This window comes from Benincasa hispida, chromosome 6 (genome assembly GCF_009727055.1).
Source record: "Benincasa hispida cultivar B227 chromosome 6, ASM972705v1, whole genome shotgun sequence".
Lineage (NCBI taxonomy): Eukaryota > Viridiplantae > Streptophyta > Magnoliopsida > Cucurbitales > Cucurbitaceae > Benincasa > Benincasa hispida.
The window spans coordinates 42,742,292-42,766,919 of NC_052354.1; the positions used below are offsets into that span (position 1 = coordinate 42,742,292).

The 24,628-nt window shown below is 28.5% G+C and overlaps 1 protein-coding gene across 1 annotated transcript; it reads left to right on the top strand.

Moving 5' to 3' along the window:
- The first annotated feature begins 7,397 nt into the window (after positions 1-7,397).
- Positions 7,398-19,137, top strand: LOC120080250 (probable linoleate 9S-lipoxygenase 5). Its single transcript, XM_039034865.1, has 9 exons — positions 7,398-7,593; positions 8,269-8,558; positions 10,928-11,168; positions 12,625-12,963; positions 13,936-14,021; positions 14,391-14,498; positions 16,118-16,422; positions 17,377-17,638; positions 18,382-19,137. Exons 1-9 carry the CDS (start codon positions 7,398-7,400, stop codon positions 19,135-19,137), a joined length of 2,583 nt encoding a protein of 860 aa, XP_038890793.1.
- Positions 19,138-24,628: the final 5,491 nt, after the last annotated feature.

Consider the following 24,628-nt stretch of genomic DNA (forward strand, 5'->3'; position numbering starts at 1 on the left):
TTTCTTTTTAAAATTTCTGCTATCACATCGACATTTACACATATATTTACACTATACCTCTAAATATGGTCTTATTTTATAGAAATGGTGATTAAAAATGGTCAAATATAGTCCAATTAGGTTATAGTTAAAGTTCTATTAACTAATTATAACAATTTCCATCAATTTCCATAAATTTTTCCAAAATTTCCATCGATATTGATATTTTCACAAAATTGGGAGCTCGATATTTTCAACAACATCGATATTTCGAATGTTGAGTACAAAAGAGAAATTGATTATTGTTACTGCTATTCAATCTTGATCATGAATTTAAAAATTGTTATATGATTTTATTTTGTGTATATAATATTAGTATTTTTAATTACATGAAATAATTCATGTCCATCAACTTGGTTCTTATTAAAGAAAAATAGTAATTACTCTTTTTTGTTTTTTTTTTTTAAGTACACCAATTGTGAGATGGATATGATGATGAACCATGGGAAGAGAGAAGAAAACTAGCAAAGAGAGGTTTTTTTTTTTTTTTTTTTTTGGCTAAAAAGGTGATTTTTCTATTTCTTTTTATCTAATTGAAAAATCTTTCCAAGAGACATTTAAAATGGGTAAAACTAAATATTACCAGCTCGAGGGTCAGTATCTATATCTACGTCTACCGACCCTCCACGTGCCGCTCTCTATTTCTTTAATTTAAGCTTGCTTAGATATTCTCAAACTTTTTATAAATTTTATTTTAATTTCTTCAAATATCAATTTATACTCTTACCTTCTAGAAGTCGTTTCCATTTAAATTAATACTAAACTAATAATTATATCAATTTAAACACTTACTTTTATAAGTGTATAAACTTAAACCATCAATTATATTCTATTCAGATAAATATCGTGTGAGACTTATACTATCGATTAAGACATCCTTACAAAATTATCCATACATTAATTTTAATTGTCTATTTTGTTAATTTAATATTTGAAGAAGTATACACATGTGTCAGAGTTGATTGCATCAACGATTTTCAAATATAATCCTAAAAAATATTCTTAATTGATACACTTTTGAAAATTGTGTTTAAATTGATATAATCAAATTCAGAGATGTGTAAATTGAAAATTTTCGTGTGATGAATTATCATCTAACTGTAATGCCCTTTTTCTATTAATATTTGGAATATTCTCATGAAAATATGTCTCTATCGTTGATTTTCCTATTACCTTAAGAGGCCTACTTGATCATTTTATTAACATCCCCCACGGACATATCACTTTTGGGTTGGGATGTGATGATGATGCTATGTTCGTGTCAACCTATTTGAGATGTTCGGATGCACATCGGAATTCCTTTTGGTCTATTGGTGCATTGTTAAAAAAAAAAAATAAATAAATTTAAAATTTTCCCTTTTTTAATTACTCGTAAATAAAATTATACAATTATCGCCTCTCAATTAGGTGAATACTTGGAAAAAATTAGGAAGAAAATAATTTAATTGTATTGAAAATTGCTTATTTGGGGATATCTAAGCAGGTTTAAACATTTTATCTTTATATATATATATAAAAAAAAAATCATTTAGAAATGCGTTAATAATATTGAAACAACTAAAGAAAAAAGAAAAGAAGAAAATGAAAAAACGTTTAAAGAGAGAGAGGAGAGTTTTGTTAAGATTATTAAAAACAAAATATTCTCTAATCCAGCCTCAAATCACGTTAAAACAAATCTTTTAATTTCATGATAAATAATAAATAAAGCCTTGGAACGAAAGTGCAGACCTTCCTGGGATAAGTTTTATGTTAATATGTTAAAAAAAAGGATGAATAATTAATGTAAGTGACAATGATATCATTAAACCTCATTTTTATATTGTGGGTCGTTTTAATATATTGGGTGTTGATTAATATTTGGATATAGTCTAGGTTCAACACATCTTTATGCACCTCTTTCAATTATAAAGGGAAAAAATATAAAAAATATATATTTTTTAAATGAAATTTTTGGCACGTGGCAATTTATAATTGGACATTGAGTGGACTGCACAAAAATGGATGTAGTTCGAGATGCACCCAAATATTTTTCTTTCCTTGTTTAAGTACAACATAGTTGCATGTCAATTATGATTGAACAAAGTTCACTTTTAACTTATATATTTAGTGTTTAAGTCATTAATTATTTGAAAAGTTTTCACAAATAAAAAAGAATTGTCAAACTCCTATCAGCATAGACTTCTAAGCGTCTATTACATATAGTATCAATGATAGATTGATAGACTTCTATCGGTCTTTATCCGCCTCTATCAAAGAAGATTAAATTTTGCTATTTTGTATAAATAGTTCCACGTATTTTTTTTTTTTTTTTTTTAAGAGTGTTTTCAAAATTAACACTTGAATTCTTAGACAAATTTTAAAAGCAAAATTAAGATTTTTTTTTTTTTTTTTTTTTTTTTTTTGAAAATCTTCCTAATTATTTCAATCATTTATTTACAATATGTTTATAGTAATACTCTCTCAACCACCATATTTTGAATGTAAATACTTTTTTTTATGGCAAATAAGTTGCAAGTATTGTTTATTTATTTAAAATCTTCAAAAGATTGCGATCATCTATATGAATAAACAATATTTTCATTGCTAATTCTCCAAAGTCAATTTCAAGATATATTTTCATTTATTTATTCAACATAAGATGACAATTATCAAGTTAGTTGGATGTAGATGTTTTCATTATAAATTTGTTTCTCCTTTGATGATTTTCCCACACAATAATTCCTTCTTAAAAAATTTGAACAAAATTTTTTCATTATTCAAAAGAATTATTGGAAAGCAAGTTAATATTCAAGTCTTTGTTTAACTAAAATATATAGCCACCTGTGGTGGAAAACTAGGCATCAATAAATTTATTATAAAGTCACACACACTACAATGACAGCTGGATATAGAACTTTTCATCCGCACTTGAAAATTTTAAGTGACAAAAAAACAATGGACTTTTAATGTAGATATTAATTTAAAATGGGATTTTGCAAATATAGCAATTAATAAAAATTGAATCTAAAGATATAACTCAACTCGTTCAGGAATATGTCATCTACCAAGAGATCATAATTGTTTACTTCTTTCTTTTCATATATCTTTTAATTATAACAAAAATAAAATAAAAAGAAAAAAGAAAAAAAATCAGTTGCAACGGTAAAAGTGACGGTCATAGGTCTACAAAAGATAACTCAGAGTATCTAAAGTTTCATGGTAAAGTCTTGAACTTTTTTAGTTTAACAACATATAGGATAGGAAAAAGGAATTTATGATTTTTTTTCTAATGTTGTGAAACATTAAATTTTAAAATCAACAACATAATTTATCTCGAATTAAATACTTTTTCTTCTTATTTCCTATTAGTAATGAGTGAATTTAAACTTTCTAAAATAGGTCAAAGACCACGAAAATACATTCAAGATAAAGTGCACTTGGAGTTTATATAAGTATATGTGTCAACTAATCATTTATCTAAATAAATCTAATCCTAACTCATAGATAAGAAAAGATTCATCACATCATAATTCGAAGAGAAAATGGTAAACTTTTTATGATTCTCCTAATAAATATATTATTATACCTCTATATGAAGTAATTTCAATTTGACCTTAATCAGGAACTAAAACTTTTCATCTTTTTCTGTTCTATAGTTTTTTATCTCTAACTTTGGTATTAGATTTTTTTTTTTTTTTCCAATCTCCTGTTTCAAATTATAATTTTTTTTTTGTTGGTGTCATGTAAGATGATACGTATTTTTTCTATCTGAATTTTGTCATAACTGTTATTATTTTTCACTTTTATGATTTGGTATAAGTATATAAAATGCAAATGTATACCAATATTTAAACGTGAATGCTATTTAAGCTACATTTAGATTTTGCATAAAAGTAAAAGACATGGAAAGGATAAATGAAAAAGGAAAAATATGGACTAAAATTGAAACTTCAATCTACCATTTTACTCTTTCTTTTAAAAAAGATACACAAAGCAAAATAGTTTTTTTTCCCTTTATTTTTCTTTACTTCTTTTTTAATATATATATTGTTTTTATAAGACGACCTAATGAAAGGGATAATCGTATATTTTTATATAAAAACATTTGTTTAATTTTGATGACGAATTAAAAAATTATCTCAGCATAGAACTAATGATTAAGAATTGTGTTCTTCAAATACGTTTAGGAGTAGTTTCTTAAATTCTTTTACATATAAAAAAATATTGAAAATTAATATGGAAGTATGCATTGCACGTCAAACAAAGTTATGAACAATGTTACAATGTTCTACCGAACATTCAACAAATATAAATAATAAATTATAAAGTGAACATCAATGATTGGTAACTCAGTTCGATGAATAACACCTACGTCTGGGGAACAATATGGTCAAGAAAAATAACTTGTAATAGATGATAAACAATTACAACATAGTACTTATTCGTAATGACTATACAATTACAATGACCCATGTATTACTTAATCATTTAACCGTTTACCTATGCTCCCCCAAGATATAAGATTCCTTCTATCGGATATTTAGGCTTCCCCTAAGAAAGGATATCAGTGAAGAACATTTTAGGCTCCTCTTAAGACTAAGACTCTCCCTCTAGATTTAAGCTCCCCTTAAGTCATGAGACTCCCTTTCACTTGTATTTCACTTGTACTTTATCTTTTTCTTTCGAGCAAAGACCACTTCAATCGTTTAGTTTAGGCACCACCTAAATCTGAGAATCTATTCTCAAAAAGTATACTCATATAACACACAACTAGCTTGGAGTATGTCTCCAACTCACAGTAACAAAATCTTCCACGCCTTCGAAGATTGACAAAATAAACACTTGTGACAAAAGAACTCCACATGACAAATTACGGCTCTCCAAACTTTTTTATAAAAACGATCCGCCTTGATCCAAAGACTAAGAGTCTTTAAATAAGCACGACAAATACATAGAAAGGGCAACCCTAATTTTCAAAAATAGTCGCGCACGGAGATGGAAAAGATTTGCAATAATACTACTGACAAGATTACATAAGAAAAGTATTTTGCAGAAACAACATTTCTAAAAAACATCCATTAACTAAAAAGGCCAAATGCAAAGACAAACCGACCAATAACGATCTACCTTAAACAAATATTCCCAATACACAATGTGTAACCATTGTAATAATCAGTAATAGCTGAAAATCACTTAAATTTTTTTTATCTCGTAACATTTTTAGAAGAAACACTCGAAAGTGTTTTATTTTATTTTATTTTACATTTTAGAATATACATACATAAAGTACATGTTTATTAGTGATAGTCAATTTTAATATGATAAGTAGTTTGAATAATTAATATTTTATCTTCAAGAGAAGTCTTAAAATTTTAAAAATAACAAAAAAGGGAATTACATTTAAGAGAAATAAAATAGATGAGTGAAATAAATTAGAGATGTCATTATTTTATAAATATAGCAAAATGTCATTATTATCAGTAATAGACTGCGATAGACCACGATAGACATAAAAAGACAATTTTGAAATTCATAGCAATATCCATTTTAAACACCATTTTAATTATTTAACATTTGATTAAACAAATCGTATGATTTAAAATAGCATCAACAATTGTATTTCAAAGTGTAAAATTAAATATTGAATTTATTTTAAATGAGTAAAATTTTGTTTCACAATGTAATTTTAGACATCACAAAAATGATTTTAAACTATGCATTCTCAAACATGCAGTTAGTTACTCAAATAAATTTATTGAAAACATGACAAAAACATAATCGTTTTCATTAAAATTACTTCTATTACAAATATTATTAGAAAAAGATACTTTTTCGTTAAGATACTATTTTGTTCTTTATATTTTAAGCTTGTCCCATTTTTTTATTTATTTTTTTATTTTTTAGAGAAGAAAACATAAGATCAGGGGTGCACCCGAAGATCTCTACTAAGTGGACACATTCTTAACACCTCATCATCTCCCATTAAGATATATCACTAATAACATATGGAAAATACAAATTTAAACACATTGAACTCAAGGCTAGAGGTAAGCCTGAAGGGCAAAACAAAGAAGATTACAAATGATAGAAAGCACTTAGATTTAGTGCAATTTGAGCGGAGTGTATGGTTTGAAGAGCTTGTTTCGATGTGTCCAAATACAATTAATAGATCTAATCTCGTCCCAAAGATTATTTGAGTTTTTAAATTGGTCTTTGAAAGTTCTACTATTCCTTTCATTCCAAATATTCCAGAGCACTGTGGCCACCAAATTGTAAGTGATGATCGCTTTTTTTGAGAAGTTCTACACATGGAGGAGACTTAACTCTTTTGTAATAGCACTACCATTCTACCAACCAACATTGTTATATACCAACTCCCACGAACTTTTTGCATATTCACAGGAGATAAAAAGATGGTCCATATTCTCCCCATTTTTTTTGGCAAAGAATGCACTAGTTCGGGTTTAGAGAGTGTTTATGAAGTTTTTTTTTTTTTTTTTGAAGAATCTCCATTGTATTAATGTTCTTGTGTGATAGAGACCAAATGAATAATTTGACTTTTTTTGGAATGCTTGTTTTTTAGAGGAGCGTGTAAGTCTTACTGTCTGTAGGGATATCCATCGTGCTGATTTGAGAATGGAGGGATTCTTTTGTGGAGGAGATTTTAAAGATACCATCGCTGCAAAGCTTCCAAATCGTTTTGTCATTACCTTTGCTGCTTTGAGGAATAGTTAGATTCAACTTCAAATTATTTCACTATTCAAGATCTCTCTCTAAAGGGCCTTCATAAATCTTCAATTTTAATCTGCCTTCATAAATCTTCAATTTTAATCCACATACTTTCAATAAACCTTAAATTTAGTTTCTCGAAATTAATTTTTCATGAAATTAATTAAATAATAATAATAATTTTCAGGAAAGAAAAGTACAATATGGGACATATTTTCAAAATTTGTAGTAAAATGCTATTAAAAAATAATTAAAAAAACAAACATTAATCACTAAATTTAAGATTTATTGAAAGTACGAGAACTAAAATTGAACCATAGAAAGTACAAAAACTAAAACTAAATAATTAACAATGTATAGGGACGAAAATGGTACTTTGGTTTGTGGGCATAATGAGTATGTTAGGAATGTGTCAACTTAATTGACATATCTTAGTGTGTCTACTAATCACTCTTACCTCTAGTACATTATTTAAAAAAATAAAAACATTGGTATAGGGACGAAAATGGTATTTTAACGTTTTTTTTATAAAAAAAAATGCTTAAACCCCAGTCTTCAGTTTGTTTTCACTCATTAGTTTCGTGCTATAAATTGAAAATGGTTTGTTATTTTCTTTTATACTCATAGCCTCTTTATTATTATTGTTAAAGATGTTGCTTCATACCATATCAAAACTCAAGAGTCGAGGCAAAGGAGAGGTGCAGAAGATTAAAGGGAAAGTGGTTTTATTGAGAAGTAATTCCTTGGATTACAATGAAATTCAGTCTTCAGTTCTTGACAATATCAGTGAGTTTTGGGGAGCAAAAGTTTCTTTTCAGCTCATCAGTTCTGTTAATGGTGATAGATGTAAGTTTCTTATATTCTTAGTTAAACTACATGATAATGATTTTATTTTCAATTTTCTTTTTAAAAAAATTACATGCATCAAATAAAGGTTCCATCTTCAAGGCGTTGAAAAATCCAACCTTCGACTTGCATCGACAGTGAGTGTCTATGTCGATGCCAGTCTATATGATTCTTTCTCGACGGATCTATCCAAACAAAAATTTCCGACTAAATATACGGATGCGTCGGCGAAAGTTTTAGTTGGAGTTTTCTAAAGCTTTCTCGACGGGTTTTTGCGTTGATTAAACTTTTTTTTTTTATAGTGATGTTTATTATGGTTGTTTGATATTGATTTAGTTGTAATAAGTTTGTAGAAACCTTTTTTTTTTTTTTAGTAATTTTCAAATTTTGATATAGAATTTGAAAATATATCTAAAATATTATTAGATAGCAAAAAGGTTATTAAATCAGTTCTAAACATTCTTCAATTTTATTTTTTTTAGTACAACCTTCTACTTAAAAAAATGTCTTATAAGTGGATAAATTTAAATATTTTGTGTAATAGGCTTCTGAATATCGATGTAATTCAAATTCTTAGTCCTATGTCAGTTGACTTTTTTTTTTATCTCCAAATGGAAATTTTTTAACCTATTTCATCAAATATTTGTAATTTTCATGTGGCATTTTGTTAAACAGCAAAGGAATTACAAGGAAAAGTGGGAAAGAAAACTTATTTGGGAAATTGGATGGCAAAAATGGTACCTGTATCACCAGGGGAAACAGTGTTCAAAATAAGTTTTGATTGGGATGAAGATATAGGAATTCCAGGAGCTTTCTTAATAAGAAATAATCATTTTACCAAATTTTTCCTCAAATCTCTCACTCTTGAAGATGTTCCTTGTGTTGGAAGGATCCATTTTGATTGCAACTCTTGGATTTACCCTTCTGGAAAGTACAAATCTGATCGTATTTTCTTTGTCAATAAGGTATGATCTATTAACTTTTGTTTTTATTTTTTGTTTCTCGTTTTTTATTTTTTTTAAAACTAGAATAACTATTTATGGTTTTTTTTTAAAAAAAATCTAAACAAAATTTGTTTGATAATTATGTTTTGTTTTCGCATTTTTTCTCTCTTTTATAACTTAATTTAAATATCAGTTGGTTATATAATATAAAAATATCAAAACAGATTATAAAGAAATTAGTATGGAACGGTTATATTATCTAATGTAAATAGGTCTAGAAAACAATGCATTAATAAAGCTGATTCTTATGTATGTATGGATGTATATATGTATATGTGAGTGTTCGGGTCAATTTAAGCAATATACCAACTAATCTTACAGGACTCCCCACTTGAACCTACAAGGTTGGTGTCAAGGAAACTCGTAGGAATATTAAATCCTAAGTATAGGTGGTCGCTATGGATTGAACCCATGAACTCTTAGTAATTTATCAAAATCATGCTCTCTATTTATCTCTAATCCAATCCCTAATTGTTAATAAAGTAAATTCTCATACTTTAAATGTTACTACAATTTGATTTGTAAATATTATCTCTCATTCAAATCTTATTTTTTTAGAAAAAGATAATAGTCTCCCACTCGAGTTCTTTGCCTTAAATGATGTTGCTTGTCATTGTAGAAAATATAAAATACCAATTGAAAATTTTAAATCCTAAATAAAAGGTTAAAATGAGCATATATAGCTCAAGTAGCATAAAGATTATCTTATCGTCCTAAAGGTTAGATGTTTGATTCTTCCTCTACTTCACGAAGTTTTTAAAAAATTCAAATATATATATAATTCAAATAATATATATATACATATATATATGAAAAAAATTAAGAAATAAATTAAATAATATATAAATATACATATTGCAAATTAAGAATTAATTTATAATTTATTCACCCTTATTTTGTTTTCTCTCACCTCTTTTTTTTCCCTGAGTTCTATTAGCATTTTGACGTGTCTAGCTAATTTTCTTTTTTTTTTTTTTTTTTTATCAACTTATGTGATAAATAAAAGGATAAGATCTCTATTGATAAGAGAATTCTTATGTATATAATTTGAAAGCAAATAATAGTAAAATATCACAATCGATCTACGATAGATTGTGATAGATTATTATCTATGTCATGATAGTAATTTATCATAATCTATTACAGATAAACAATGAATTTCTATATTTATAATTATTTTGATTCATTTTTCTATATTTAAAAATAACTCTTATATTATTATGTAATAGAGTCTCTCATTAATTAATTTAAATTTTATCAAAATTCAACGATGGAGACCTTTTAATTATTCACAAGTTGGATCAAAATTCAATCATTGGGTTATTATTTTTTTTAAAAAAAAAAAAATTGGACTTTCATTCTTATTTTATTTTGATATCTTTAAAATATTTTATTTTAGTCAAACCCTTAATTAGATAAGAAAAACATTATTCTATCCATTTTCATTAATTTTTTTTCCTATAATAAAATTGACACGGCCAGTCTCAATTATCCTCCAGTATTCTAATGAATATCTATTCGAATATAGTTTTGAATTATATATCTTTGAAAGGTCAAAGATAATATTATTGCAGCATTTGAAAAAAATAAGAATATTTTTTAAATAAAGAAGAAAAATTCATCTAAATTTCTTTTAAAGTTGAACAAAATAGTTTACATGAAATGTTTTCTTTTATATGAACGTGACTAAGTAGAAACTTAATACGTGAAAGATGTGTCACTCGTAATTTATTGGCTTGATGAATATAATTTATGAAAACAATAGTCATTATTATAGAAAAATACTAATTACAAAAAGAAGAACAATATTTATACAAAAGTTGGGGATTACACCTTGGTTAATTTATGTGGTTAGTTATTTGTGAATATTCAAATAATGATAAATAAGATGCCCAATCCAACTTTACTTTTTATGGATATAATTATTTAATTGCTATCAAAATATTATTATTTAATATATTATTAACTATTGCACTCAAAATAGAAGTTCAAATCCTTTGATCTTTCACAAAATATAGATATCCTAATTAATTGGTATAAATTTTTACAAATAAAAAAAAAATCAAACTATTTACAGAAATTAAAAAAAAAAAAAAAAACACTGATGGTCATAGACTTTTACTAGCATCTATCAGAAATAGAAACTAATATAAGTCTATCATTGAAAGAGAATGATAGAAGTCTATCAATATCTATAAGTGATAAAAACTAATAGAAATCTAAAATGATAAATTTTGTTATTTTATGTAAATAATTTTCCTTATTTTTCTATTTTTGAAAATCTCCTTTAAATTATTTATAACTTTATTTTGGTCCAATCAATTCTTTAGGCATATATTCCCAATGAAACACCAGAGCCACTTCGAAAGTATAGGGAGGATGAGCTCAAGAACTTAAGAGGAGATGGAAGAGGAGAACGTCAAGAATGGGATAGAATATATGATTATGATATCTACAACGATCTTGAAGATCCAAATAATGGTTCTACATATGTTCGTCCTATTCTTGGAGCCTCAATGCAATACCCTTATCCTCGTAGAGGAAGAACGGGACGGTCACCTTCAAAAAAAGGTCAACGACTTTAATTAAATTTTAGATTTGTTTTTAAAAAAATTATTTTAAAGGACAAAACTACTGAAAATATGTACAAATAATAACAAAACATCACAGTCTATTCGTAATAAACAACGATAGATCGTGATAGACTACTATCTGTATCTATCATGACACAGATAGATACATATAGTATATATCACGGTCTATTGCAGATAGACAGTGAAATTTTATGTAAATATTTTGGTTTAATTTTTTATATTTAAAAATAACCTCTATTTTTTTTTCAAATAATTAGATATAAAACATGTCTAAAAATGATTTTAAAATGACCAAAATCAACTAGAAACACCTATATTTTAAAATGATGATGTTTGAAAATGTTCGTTAAGTGATTTTGAAAGAATATAAAACCACTGTTAATCACTTTGTGATAGGTTTTTTTAATGAAAGAAAACTTCTTCAATTTTCTTTTATTTTGTCTGAACGTGAAAAGTTAAAATTTTTGTTTGACTTCAACGTTGATAGTACCTTTTGTATTTTTCTTAAATTGTTTATCACTCTAAAAGTTTTTTTATAATTTCGATGTCTAACTTTATTCTCTCTAAATTGTTTATCCTTTTTTCTCTTCAATATTTTTCTTAAAAATCTCTTTGCTTTCTTATCTTTATAATATTTGTATTTTTTTCTCTCTAATTTTTTTTTTTTTTTTTTTTTTTGTCATTCTACAATTTTTTATCCCCAACATTTTCTATTTGATTTAAAATTTTCTCTAAAATATTTATGTGTCCCTCCCTCTAAAATTCTCATTCCTCTTCGAACTATATAAATTAACAACAGTTAAATACCATTAAAAAAAAATAATAATGTAGGATGCATCTAATGGGACAACTTATGATTAAACACTTTGATTACTTTACAAAGATATATACAATTCAGAATGTACTCAAATATATTTTTCATAAAAAAAAATGTTAATAATGACACTTTAAACTGTCACCAAATTCTATCAATAATATATGTCAATTATCATTGAACTAAACTCATTTTGTCATAAAATTTTAGTATCAAGCAAATATTTTATTTCATAGTTTTTTTTTTTTTTTTTTTGTCAACAAAAACTTGTCGTGATAGTTTTAATGCTTATAATTATCCATACAAGTTATTTTTTGAATATATGGTATTTTTTATAGGATAATTGTAATGGTAACACTTTAAGACTAATAATTAATTGTACAACAATTATTTTAAAGAATTGTCAATATACCAAAATCTATAAGTGGTAAACCCTATCATGATAGACTCGTACTAGTGATACGCTTTATTGCTGATAGACTCCTACTAGCAATATAGTTTAACATATTATGACAATAATTTTTTTTGCATTTTACTAAATTTACTTATTCTTTGGACGTAATTGCTATATTTGTAACCAGCTACTTTCATGTAACGTGCTATTATGGTTAATTACCAGATAAAAACTATGAGAGTAGATTGTCATCATCTTTGACCCTAAACATTTATGTCCCAAGAGATGAAAGATTTGGTCACCTGAAGGAATCAGATTTTCTCGCTTATACATTAAAATCAATAGCTCAGTCTATTAAACCTGGGCTTGAAGAACTATTTAACAGAAATCCAAGAGAATTTGATTCCTTCCAAGATGTTCTTAATCTCTATGAAGGAGGGTTTTCTCTTCCCAAAAGTTTGCTTGAGAAGTTTAGGCAGAGCATTCCTGCCCCATTGCTTAAGGAAATTTTCAGAACTGATGGAGAAAAGTTTCTCAAATTTCCACTGCCTCAAGTCATCCAAGGTCTGTAACAATTAATTCTCTTGCACCCAATTAGTTTCTCTATTTTAATTTGTTGAGGATGTTTGTGTGCATAGCTTATACTTTGAGTTTCGTTCTATTTTAGTTACCTACTTTTCAAATGTCTAAAATTTTGAGAAAAGAGATATTTCATCCATCAATACATGAGAAACATACAAAGATATAGCAAGATTATTATAGTATAAATTTAATATATCTACTTTAATCTATGTATTTTCATTTATTTTTATTAGCAATAAATGTGTTAGGTTTTGTATAAATTTAAATAATACATGAGTTGACTCTTTTCTAAATATATATAATATATATGAGTCTATTCATTATAGTATAATTTCATCATTATTTTTTAAGAAAATTTTTTAAGTTTCAGCCAAATTAATAATAATAAAAATATATATACATATGTTGTTATTTTTTATAGTTTTCAAAACTTTGTTTGCCTAAAAATAAATATTTGTGCGACGTTGATTTTAATTTTTATACTTTAAATTTAGATCTCTAAATTTTTAAATATTTAATTTTGATCTCTTATATTTTTAATGATCTTCAAATAGTCTTGCAGTCATGTTGATTTTTATCACAAAAAAATGTGTTTTTATTAGCATTCCCTTTATAAATTGAAAATATATGTATATATTCACATATTGTTTGTTTTTTCACTTGAAAGTTATTATAATTAAATTTAAAATTTATAAAATGTACCTAGACTAAAATTAGTGAAAGTGCATACACTAAAATGAAATCTAAAATCAAAGTAAAAGAACTAAAATCATACTTTAACCTTGATTTATTTTATTTTCTTTTATTGATTTCATAGTTTATTATGCTTGAGAAATCATGAAGCAATATTTGAGCTAAGGGGATGATTTGAGTGTGAACATAGAATTTAATGGACATAACCATGGTTTTTTTTGGGGGTCTTATAACTCAATTGTTTATGATTTAATTAAACAGATAACAAGTCTGCATGGAGGACTGATGAAGAATTTGCTAGAGAAATGTTGGCTGGAGTGAATCCTATAATCATTCGTCGTCTCCAAGTAAATAATGAAAATAATGTTTCTTTTGCAAATTTTGTTTAATTTAGGCTTTCGTTTTTTATTTTTTATTTATGAAAATTAAGTCTATTGTCTCCCAATTTCTTACCATAATTTGAATCTTTCTTAAATACAATGTTGAATCTTTAGTCAAATTTTAAAAACAAAAATAACTTTTTAAAAGCTACGTTTTTTAGTTTTCAAAATTCGATTTGGTTTTTTAAACTATTGATAAAAAGTAGATAATAAATGAACAAATTTAGAAGTGAAAGTAGTGTGTACAAGCTTAATTTTCGAAAATAAAAAGAAAAAATAAAATGATTACCAAACCGACTTTAATTATATTAATTAATTTCCTTTGATTAATTACAGGAGTTCCCACCAACAAGCAAGCTTGATCCTAATGTTTATGGTGACCAAAACAGCAAGATAGCTGAAGAACACATAATTAATAGTTTGGATGGACTCACAGTAGAAGAGGTAAATAATTAAAAGATAACAAGTAAAATAATTTGAGGAAAATTTATAATTCCATTATTTATTTATTTTAATTTTAGCATTATAATATATGGCACATATTTGAATCCCTTGGGTTGACCTTGCTTGCTAGTTCAATATTCATTATAAAAAAAACTTAGTTACCTGTACATGTCATCTCAATATATTTTCCATTTAATGATTATATTTAATTAGATCGACCCGATTGTTGACTATTTCAGTTTTAGTTGTAATTTTGTTTTAGTTTCATGTTTTCGTTATCATTTAAATTCATACCCAAATAAATATATATTTTTAACAATTACTTCTTATCCTTGGCCAAAAATAACACTTCTTTACCACTTTCAAAATCACACTCTCAGAATGAATGTGATAAACGATGGAGTTTATAGAAAAAAATAGTGTTGATAAGTTTAATTTTTCAAAACTAAAATTAAAAAAATCAAGGTCCCATTTGAAAACTATTTGATATTTGAAAACGTTCATTCCACCTTTAGATTTCTTTGATTTGCTATCTACATTTTATCAATATTTTAGAAAACCAGCTAAGTTTTGAAAACTAAAAAAAGTATTTTTTAAAAACATGCTTTTGCTTTCACACTAAAAAGAAAAAAAAAAATTACAATGAAGAGTCAGAGAGAAGCTCAAAGTCACAAATACAAGCGAGGAGCAAGCTAAAGAAAAGCCTGTTGGGTTGAGGCACGATGAGGGTACTATGAATGTGTCAACCTAGTTAAGATATCCTGATGCACTTCTTGAGTTTTTTTCCTTGTCGTATTTTGTTAAAAAGAAAAGTCACGTTTTTATTTTTTAGAATTTGGCTAAGAATTCAACTCTTTTACTCAAGAAGATGAAAATCATTGTAAGAAACAATTGAAAATAAACTAACACACTTTTTAAAAACCAAATAGTTATCAAATCAGACATTGTGTCCCGTTTGGTAACTATATTGTTTTCTATATTTGGTTTTTGAAAATTAAACCTATTTCATCCTCATTTCTTACTATAATTTGCATCTTTCTTAACTACAATGACTAAATTCTTAGACACAATCTAAAAATAAAAACAAGTTTTTAAAAACTACTTTTTTTAGTTTCCAAATTTTGGAGGTAAAAATTAGTTATAGGCTTAATTTTAAAAAATAAAAATTTAAAAACCAAATTGTTACCAAACGAAGTCCTTAATTTTTTATTTTTTGTTTTTATAAATTAAGTTTATAAATACTACTCTCACTTATTGATTTTTTGTTTTATTGTTTATTTTTTAAGAGTGTTTTCAAAATTCAAAGCAAATTTTGAAAAAAAAAATAAATTTTTAAAAACCGTGTTTTAGTTTTTGAAATTTGCATAAACATTCAAAGGTTTCCATAGGAAAGGTGAAAACCATATAAGAAAATTGTTTAAAAAATTGTGATAAACAAACCCAATTTTAAAAGACCAAATGATTATCAAACGAGACCCAAATAATTCTCGAAAGTTTAGGACCTTTGTTTCTAACACACTTCATGAATTTCTTAGTTTTATTTTTTTCATTTCTAATATAAATAGAATAAGGTGATATAAATTATTAGTAACTTTGAACTAACTCTAATATTTGTATAGGCAATCAAACAAAACAAGCTTTATATATTGGACCACCATGATGCACTAATGCCATATCTTAATAAAATCAATTCAACATCTACAAAGACATATGCCACGAGAACATTGCTTTTTTTAAATGTTGATGGAACTTTGAGGCCATTGGTTATAGAACTAAGCTTGCCACAATCTCAAAGAGATGAACTTGGTGCCACTAGTAAACTATACTTTCCAGCTGAAGAAGGAGTTGAAAGCTCAATTTGGCAACTAGCTAAAGCTTATGTGGCTGTCAATGATGCTGGGTACCATCAAGTTATTAGCCACTGGTAATCACTCCCCCTCATCTTTATTATCATATATCAAGCTTCTTATCAAATGTCTATTAACATAACTATTAGAAAAACATGGATTTCATAGGTCAAAACTAATTATTAATAAGAGTGGTAATCCATGTATCTTATAAAAGTTATGAGTTGTTCTCATATCCTCTCAAGATGGTGTGTCTCTTCGGATTCACCATTCCTTGATTTGGATCTCAATTTTGGACCGAATATCAATTTGAGTTTCATATAAACTCTTGTCGAGGATTACACATTAAAAAATTAGATGGGGAGACTTCACAATTTTTAAAAGATAAATGAGTTATTTTTCTTATTGCCAAGTGATATTGAGATGAAATGCATGTTTTTCTAACATGGTATTAGTGCTCGTGAAGTATAAATAGATACTTGGTCCAAAAAAGTATCTATTATATAAATATAGTGCTTCAACGCAAAACCAATTGTTAATGAGAGAAGTAGTCCATGGGAGTTGCCCAATGTGTGTCTTCTAAATTTTTTTTGGTCTTTCAATCTTCCTAAATGTACGATCCACAACAGTATTATTAGAGCTGCATAGAACTCAAACCAGTATTCAATCCAAAATTTGAATCCAACAAAGAGTTTCATCTGTGAAAAATAATTGTCGATGTTCCATATATATCTTTTTAAAAACTATAGGCTAATCTCTTCATATCCCCTCACAATATGATGTCTCTTTGGATTCACTATTTTTCAATTAGATCTCAAATTTGAGCCGAATATCTATTTGGATTTTATTAAGGTTCTTGATGTTATATTAAATTTACACATTGAGTTTCATCTCAAAAAACCAATTGATAAAAAAGAAAAGTAACAATCCATGTATCTTATGAAAATTATGAAAATCTTTTCATCTTTTTTATGTGAGATCTTCGATAATAAAATAATAATGGTTAATGTGCTTTTAATTACTTGTTGTAGGCTGAATACCCATGCAATAATGGAACCTTTTGTGATTGCAACAAATAGACAATTAAGTGTGCTTCATCCAATTCACAAGCTTCTTGTTCCTCATTATCGAGACACCATGAATATAAATGCATTTGCAAGACAAACCCTAATTAATGCAGATGGAATTCTTGAATCAACTCATTTTCAATCGAAGTATACAATGGAGTTGTCTTCTTATATTTATAAAGACTGGGTTTTTACTGATCAAGCACTCCCAAGAGATCTCATCAAAAGGAAAGTAACCCTAACTACAAATTCCATGGACATGATAGTTTTTGTTTTCTAAGTAGATGTATGGTAGGGATTCGAAAACTAAAAGCCTTTTGGTCGTTAACACACATTTTGATGTTAGTCGTTGAACTATGCTCACGCGACATTATAGATATTTCACCATTTCCTTTATTAATTATATGTGAAAAGATGAAGTTTTAGGCTTATTTGATAATGGGGTTTTCTTGCTTAAATTTTTAAACTAAAACTTCTTCTCTAAAACTATATTTTCTACTCTTACTTTTTTAAAGCAAAAAAAATCCCTAATCCTAAATGACTTTTAAAAGCGATTTTTATATATTTTTTTAAATTGTTACCACAAATGTAAAAGTACTTGAAATATTTGATGATTTAGACTACTGTGTTTGACAATGATTTTAAAATGTATAAAGTCACTTTTATCATGTCCAAAGTTATGAGAAATATATCGTATTTCTAGGTATCCTGGTTTTGTCAACCTAATTGAGATATTCTAGTGCACCTACTGATTCATCAACGATATCGTTTTTCTGTTAAAAAAAAAAAAAAAGTTATCCCTATGATCATCCAAAATTAGTTTAATATCTGATTTTACACTTTTAAACGAGATTCTTCATACCATTAAAGTTGATTTCAAATGATTCAAAGTGTAGCATATTCAAATTGTCAAACTTGCAATTACTTTTTTAAATATAATTTAAGTTTCTAAAACTATTTTCTTTCCTCAGAGGAATGGCAATTGAAGACTCAAATTCTCCACATGGACTGAAACTCCTAATAGAGGACTATCCATTTGCTGTTGATGGACTTGAGATTTGGTTTGCTATCAAAACATGGGTAAAAGAATATTGCTCTTCCTACTACAAGAATGATACCATAGTTCAAGATGACATTGAACTCCAATCATGGTGGAAAGAATTGAAAGAGAAAGGTCATGCTGACTTGAAAGACAAACCTTGGTGGCCAAAAATGGTAACCTTAGAAGAATTAGTAGAAACATGCACTACAATTATATGGATTTCTTCAGCACTTCATGCCGCTGTTAATTTTGGACAATATCCTTACGGAGGCTATCTGCCCAATAGACCAACAATAAGTAGAAGATTCATGCCTGAAAAAGGAACTCCGCAATATTTAGAGCTTGAATCAGATCCTGAAAAGGCTTTTCTTAGAACAATCAATGCACAATTGCAAACACTTCTCGGTATTTCATTGATTGAGATTTTGTCAAGACATTCATCTGATGAGATTTATCTTGGGAAAAGAGAGAGTCTTGAATGGATTTCAGATCAGCCATCATTGGAAGCCTTTGAAAAATTTGGGAAAAGATTGGAAGAAATTGAATATGAAATTGTGAAGAGAAATAGAGATCCCGATTTGAAAAATAGAGTTGGGCCAATAAATATGCCTTATACTTCTCTTTATCCAACTAGTACTGAAGGACTCACGGGAAAAGGAATTCCTAATAGTATCTCTATATAAAACTAGATTGTTGAGAAGAGAGAAATTAGCTTCTTATTTTGGAATAAAATTGGGATGTTGTTTGTGTCTCTTTAGAAGGATAAAAACTTAGTTTGAGATTGTCGAGACTTTTAAAATAATTATTGTTGTGTGAAATGAAATAAAATAATGTTTCGTCAATTTTGATTTAAAAGTATAAAATACTAGTTATAGTATTTGTAGTCACATAATTTTATCTGACTTTATTTAAATAAATTTAATTAGTAAATTAATTTTGTCTTAATTTTACTGATTTTAATTTTGATGGTTGTTATCCACCTGTTTTTAGCTTGAAAAGAAAACAAATGGAGAGAGGAGGATGCACAAAAACCCTAGGACACACAATAGGGGAGAATACATATATATGTATGTATAAGTATAAAAAAAAAAAAAACCCTAGAAAGAAATCCCTTGAGATTTACCAAAAAAGAAACCTAGAGAAACAGAGAGGAAATAAGTGAGATCACACACAAAAGAATTAACCTAAAAATCCAAAAATCCACAACACTAAAAGAGGTTAAGCCTCAATGGAGGTTGCACTTGATAGGGCATTTGTCCCAAGGATCCACACCTGAGATAACGAACGACTTCATGTTCTCGAATCCAACCTTTAACCTTCTTCTTTTCTCTTAAAGATCTTGAAAAATAAGAGAAAGAAAAGGTATAAGAAATAATTATTTTTATTATTATTATTCCATCTTTTTTTTTTTTATGATTCTCTATCTGGATATGTATTTAGTGTAGATCTATTACTATCGTCTATTTTATCTTTATTTTATTTTTCTTTTCATATTCGTCTTCTCCTCCATCACTTATCTTCCTTTTTTGCTTTTCGTTTAAAAAAAAATAAACTGTGTAAAAAAAAAAAAATAGAGAGCAACATGTCTTAGAGGAGGAAGAAGATTTCCCTCTTGTGTTCTAAAAAAAATTATTTTGAAAGAAAATAGTTAGAGAAGAGTTGAAGGGGATGAGATTAAAACTTGGAAGTTTAGAGAGAATTAAAATGTGCAAAACATGAGGAATATGGAAGAGGGTTTTGTAAAGAAGAAAGAGAGGGGAAAAAAAGTCAATAGAAAAAAATAATAAGTGATCAAATGTATTTACAATTTATAGTAAAAAGTTTAAAAGCAACAGTTTTGAAACTTTTTGTTATAAATTATAAATATTTTTAGATTTTTTCTATTTATAAGAATTTTCTTTTTTCTTTTTTGTTGAGTTTGTTTTAAAATTTTATATTCATTTTATTATAATTTATAACTTATGTTTTATTATATCAAAATCTGAAGGAAAAGTTGTGATGCGATGTAACCATCACGATTATTTATTTATTTTATTATTAATACTTTTAACATTATTTTTAATTTTAACATTAATATTATTAATTACATAAACATATATTTATGTTGGTGTGGGGAGAAGTGGGTAACCACGTTTTTCAAAATTTATACTTTTTTTTTCTGACGTGTCAGTGTAAAGTGGGCTGCAAGACACGTGTCAGTCCCTTCTCGGCCTTTCTTTAATTGTTTTATTATTATTATTATTTAATTTGAAAGTTACTACTATCATTATTGTTAATAATTTATTTTCATTGTTTCTTCATTCTTATTACTTCATTTAATTTCATATTTCATTGTTTCATATTTTCATTGTTTCACTATTTTGGTATTTATTTTATATTAGTATCTCTCTCATATTAGTATTTATTTTGTTTTAAATATTGCACTTCACCATTTCTTTGGTTCATATTTGATATATTCCTATCTTCATGTGTTTGTATTATGTTACGAAATATATTTATTCTATTCCTTTAAAAATTAACCGACAATCACATCTAAAAAATATGAGAATCTGATTTTTTAGAATTCTTGAAGTGAGGAGTCGATTCTTTGAAAGTCTGAAATCGATTTCCAATTTATTAAAATCTTTAATATGTTCATTTATATTTGTTTTATTATGATATTTCTTTAATTATATTTTTGTTTTTATAATATTCATATTAAGTTTTATTTCATTTCTAATTAAAGTTTCTCAAAGTTTTTTAATCTTTCTAATTAAAAATTTCTCAAAGATTTTTTTTAATCTTCTAATTAAGATTTCTCAAAGTTTTTTAAATTTTCTTCTAAAACCCTTTTTAAGTCATTTAAATTTTCTTTAAATTATACTCTTGAGGTGTTTTTAAACAATTAAAAATTAATCTATAATTTCAAAATGTTTCCTAATCAATTTTTTTCTAATAACTTGTTTTCAAGATAATTTTTCTTAAAAAAGATTCCTAAGATGGAATCTGAAAAATTTGGGAGTCCAAGATTTGATGGACCTTTAATATTAATATTGTTCTTTTGAAACTTAGTAGAGAAATATTGTTGTTTTGGGATTTCGAGGCTAGAAGTCGGGGGTTGAGGATTCGACAATGTAGAGGTCGAACGTTGAGAACTCGACAAACAGAGAAAAACATGGAATTAGGGTTGTCGAGGGTTGAAGTTTCGATATACATAAGTCGAAACTTCAACCCTCGACAAGGAAAGAGAAATCTCGCTAATTTTGTGATGAGGATCTCGCTCTAGAAGGGAATCTCAAAGGGAATCTAGCTAATTTTGTATATTAGGTTGTCGAAGGTTGAAGTTCTGGCATACATAAGTCGAAACTTCAACCCTTGACAAGGAAGATAAGTGGGTGAAGCAGATTGTAAGAGAGAGCGAGATTGTAGGAGAGAGCGAGATGGAAAACGAGATTGTAGGAGAGAGCGAGATTGTAGGAGAGAGCGAGATTGTAGGAGCTGTCTCTTATACACATCTAGATGTGTATAAGAGACAGCTGTAGGAGAGAGCGAGATTGTAGGAGAGAGTGAGATTGTAGGAGAAAGCGAGATTGAGAGAGCGAGACTGTAGGAGAGCTGTCTCTTATACACATCTAGATGTGTATAAGAGACAGCCATAAGTCTGAAAAAGTGCATATATATCACCAAGCTGCCCCTGCTCTGATTCCCCTGCATGATTCCCTGCATGCATTGATGTTATCCGATTCCCCTGCTCCGATTCCATGCATTCATTGATGCATTCATGCCCCTCTGCCATAGCCTTAATGCCTTTTCAACCACCCTAAACCCGTGGGTCGAGTCGAACACTCGACCTACATCCTTTTAAACCACCATCCTCTTCATTTTTCCTCAATCACTCCCTCGATAATTTTTGAAGACTCACTGCCCTTGATTTTGCTCACTCCTCTCCCCTTGATTTGCTCACTACCCCTTCGTAGCTCACTGCCCCCTCACTGCCTTCGAAAATAAGCCTTCGAAATCATCTTCCTCTCCTCCTATTTCCATTTCCATTTCTCTTCTTGTATTTCATTTAATATAAATTATTCTCACACAACTATACTGGTTCGTTACTCTATTAAATTTTTATTTTTTAAGAATAATTATAAAATTTATTTTTGTTCTTATATTATTATTTTTTTTTTTATAGATTCTAGTTTTTTTTTTAATTTTTTGTAATTGTTGTCAGATAACAAATAACAGGAAAAAAAGGGCGAATGTTGTCACTTTCAAGGAAAAAAGAGAACTACCGTCGAATCTGTGAGTTGAACTTATGATATTTGAAAAGTTTAGTTTATTCTTATGATATTTGATTTATTTAGTATTAACTTTGATGTTTATATTGTAAAATGTTTAGTTTATTGTTATGTTTAAGAAGTTGATATTTATAGTTTAATACAAAATTATTGTGATACTTAACAAGTACAGTATAGTTTCAAAAGTTTAATATAGTTTGAAAATTTTAGTTTATTTTTCAATAATAGTTGAAGGGAATTCTTCGAAGAGAAAATGGATTACGGAAGTGTGTGACTTGAACTATTGATTGGGCCGTGTAGATATATGTGTTTTTATCTGCCACATTGAGATTCACAACCCCGGAAGGAGGCCTTCTTTGCCTTCCACCTAAGCTGCGCAGGAAAGGCCCAAAGCCAATCCCAGGGAACATTGAAGCTTCATAGGGTCTTTCTGTGAAGATGCGGACTACCTGCACCTGGACAGAAAGACCCTATGAAGCTTCACTGTTCCCTGGGATTGGCTTTGGGCCTTTCCTACGCCAGCTTAGGTAGAAGGCGAAGAAGGCCCCCTTCCGGGGGGCCCGAGCCTCAGTGAGATACCACTCTGGAAGAGCTAGAATTCTAACCTTGTGTCAGGACCTATGGGCCAAGGGACAGTTCTTGGGTAGACAGTTTCTATGGGCGTAGGCCTCCCAAAAGGTAATGGAGGCGTGCAAAGGTTCCTCGGGCCAGATGGAGATTGGCCCTCGAGTGCAAAGGCAGAAAGGAGCTTGACTGCAAGACCCACCCATCGAGCAGGGACGAAAGTCGGCCTTAGTGATCCGACGGTGCCGAGTGGAAGGGCCGTCGCTCAACGGATAACAGTTACTCTAGGGATATTCATATGATATTGATCTATTAGTATTAACTTGTATGTTTATATGATATTTGATTATTTAGTATTAACATTATAACGGCGACTGTACTCTAGCTTGGTAGTTTCCACCGCCTGTCCAGGGTTAAGCCCTGGGATTTGACGGCGGACTTAAAAGCCACCTACAGACGCTTTACGCCCAATATATCCGAATAACGCTTGCATCCTCTGTATTACTGCGGCTGCTGCAAGAGTTAACCGATGCTTATTTCCCAGATACTGTCATTGTTTCTTCTCCGAGAAAAGAAGTTCACGACCCGTAGGCCTTCTACCTCCACGCGGCATTGCTCCGTCAGCCTTTCGCCCATTGCGGAAAATTTCCCATTGCTGCCCCCATAGGAGTCTGTGCTGTGTCTCAGTCCAGTGTGGCTGATCATCCTCTCGACTAGCTACTGATCATGGCCTTGGTAAGCTATTGCCTCACCAACTAGCTAATCAGACGCGAGCCCCTCCTCGGGTGGATTCCTCCTTTTGCTCCTCAGCGTACGAGGTATAGCAGCCGTTTCCAGTTGTTGTTCCCCTCCCAAGGGCAGTTCTTACGTGTTACTCACCCGTCCGCCACTGGAAACACCACTTCCCGTCCGACTTGCATGTGTTAAGCATGCCGCCAACATTCATCCTGAGCCAGGATTGAACTCTCCATGAGATTCATAGTTGCATTACTTATAGCTTCCTTGTTCGTAGACAAAGCTAATTCAGAATTGTCTTTCATTCCAAGGCATAACTTATTTTGTTATGCCTTGAATGAACTCTACATGAGATTCATAGTTGCATTACTCATATTTTAGATGTCCGAATCGCCTTAAATCTCCCAGAATTGGTCAAAACACTCCTCATAACCCCTATTTTCTGGCTAATAGTTTCATAACTTTAATTCCACAATTCTAGTCAATAGCAATCAAATCAAAATCCATAAAAACGTTAGAGGGACATTAGAAGTAGCTTACCTTGAATTTAGAAGCTTCGAATCAACCTCTGAGTCCACGAATTAGCTTAGAACCGAGCCCCTCT

Bases quoted from the DNA above. Each gene is read 5' to 3' on its own strand.
- LOC120080250 (XM_039034865.1), top strand. From the start codon at position 7,398: ATGTTGCTTCATACCATATCAAAACTCAAGAGTCGAGGCAAAGGAGAG. The intron at 14,499-16,117 runs GTAAATAATTAA...ATATTTGTATAG, and splicing joins ATGGACTCACAGTAGAAGAG to GCAATCAAACAAAACAAGCT. The intron at 16,423-17,376 runs GTAATCACTCCC...TACTTGTTGTAG, and splicing joins CATCAAGTTATTAGCCACTG to GCTGAATACCCATGCAATAA.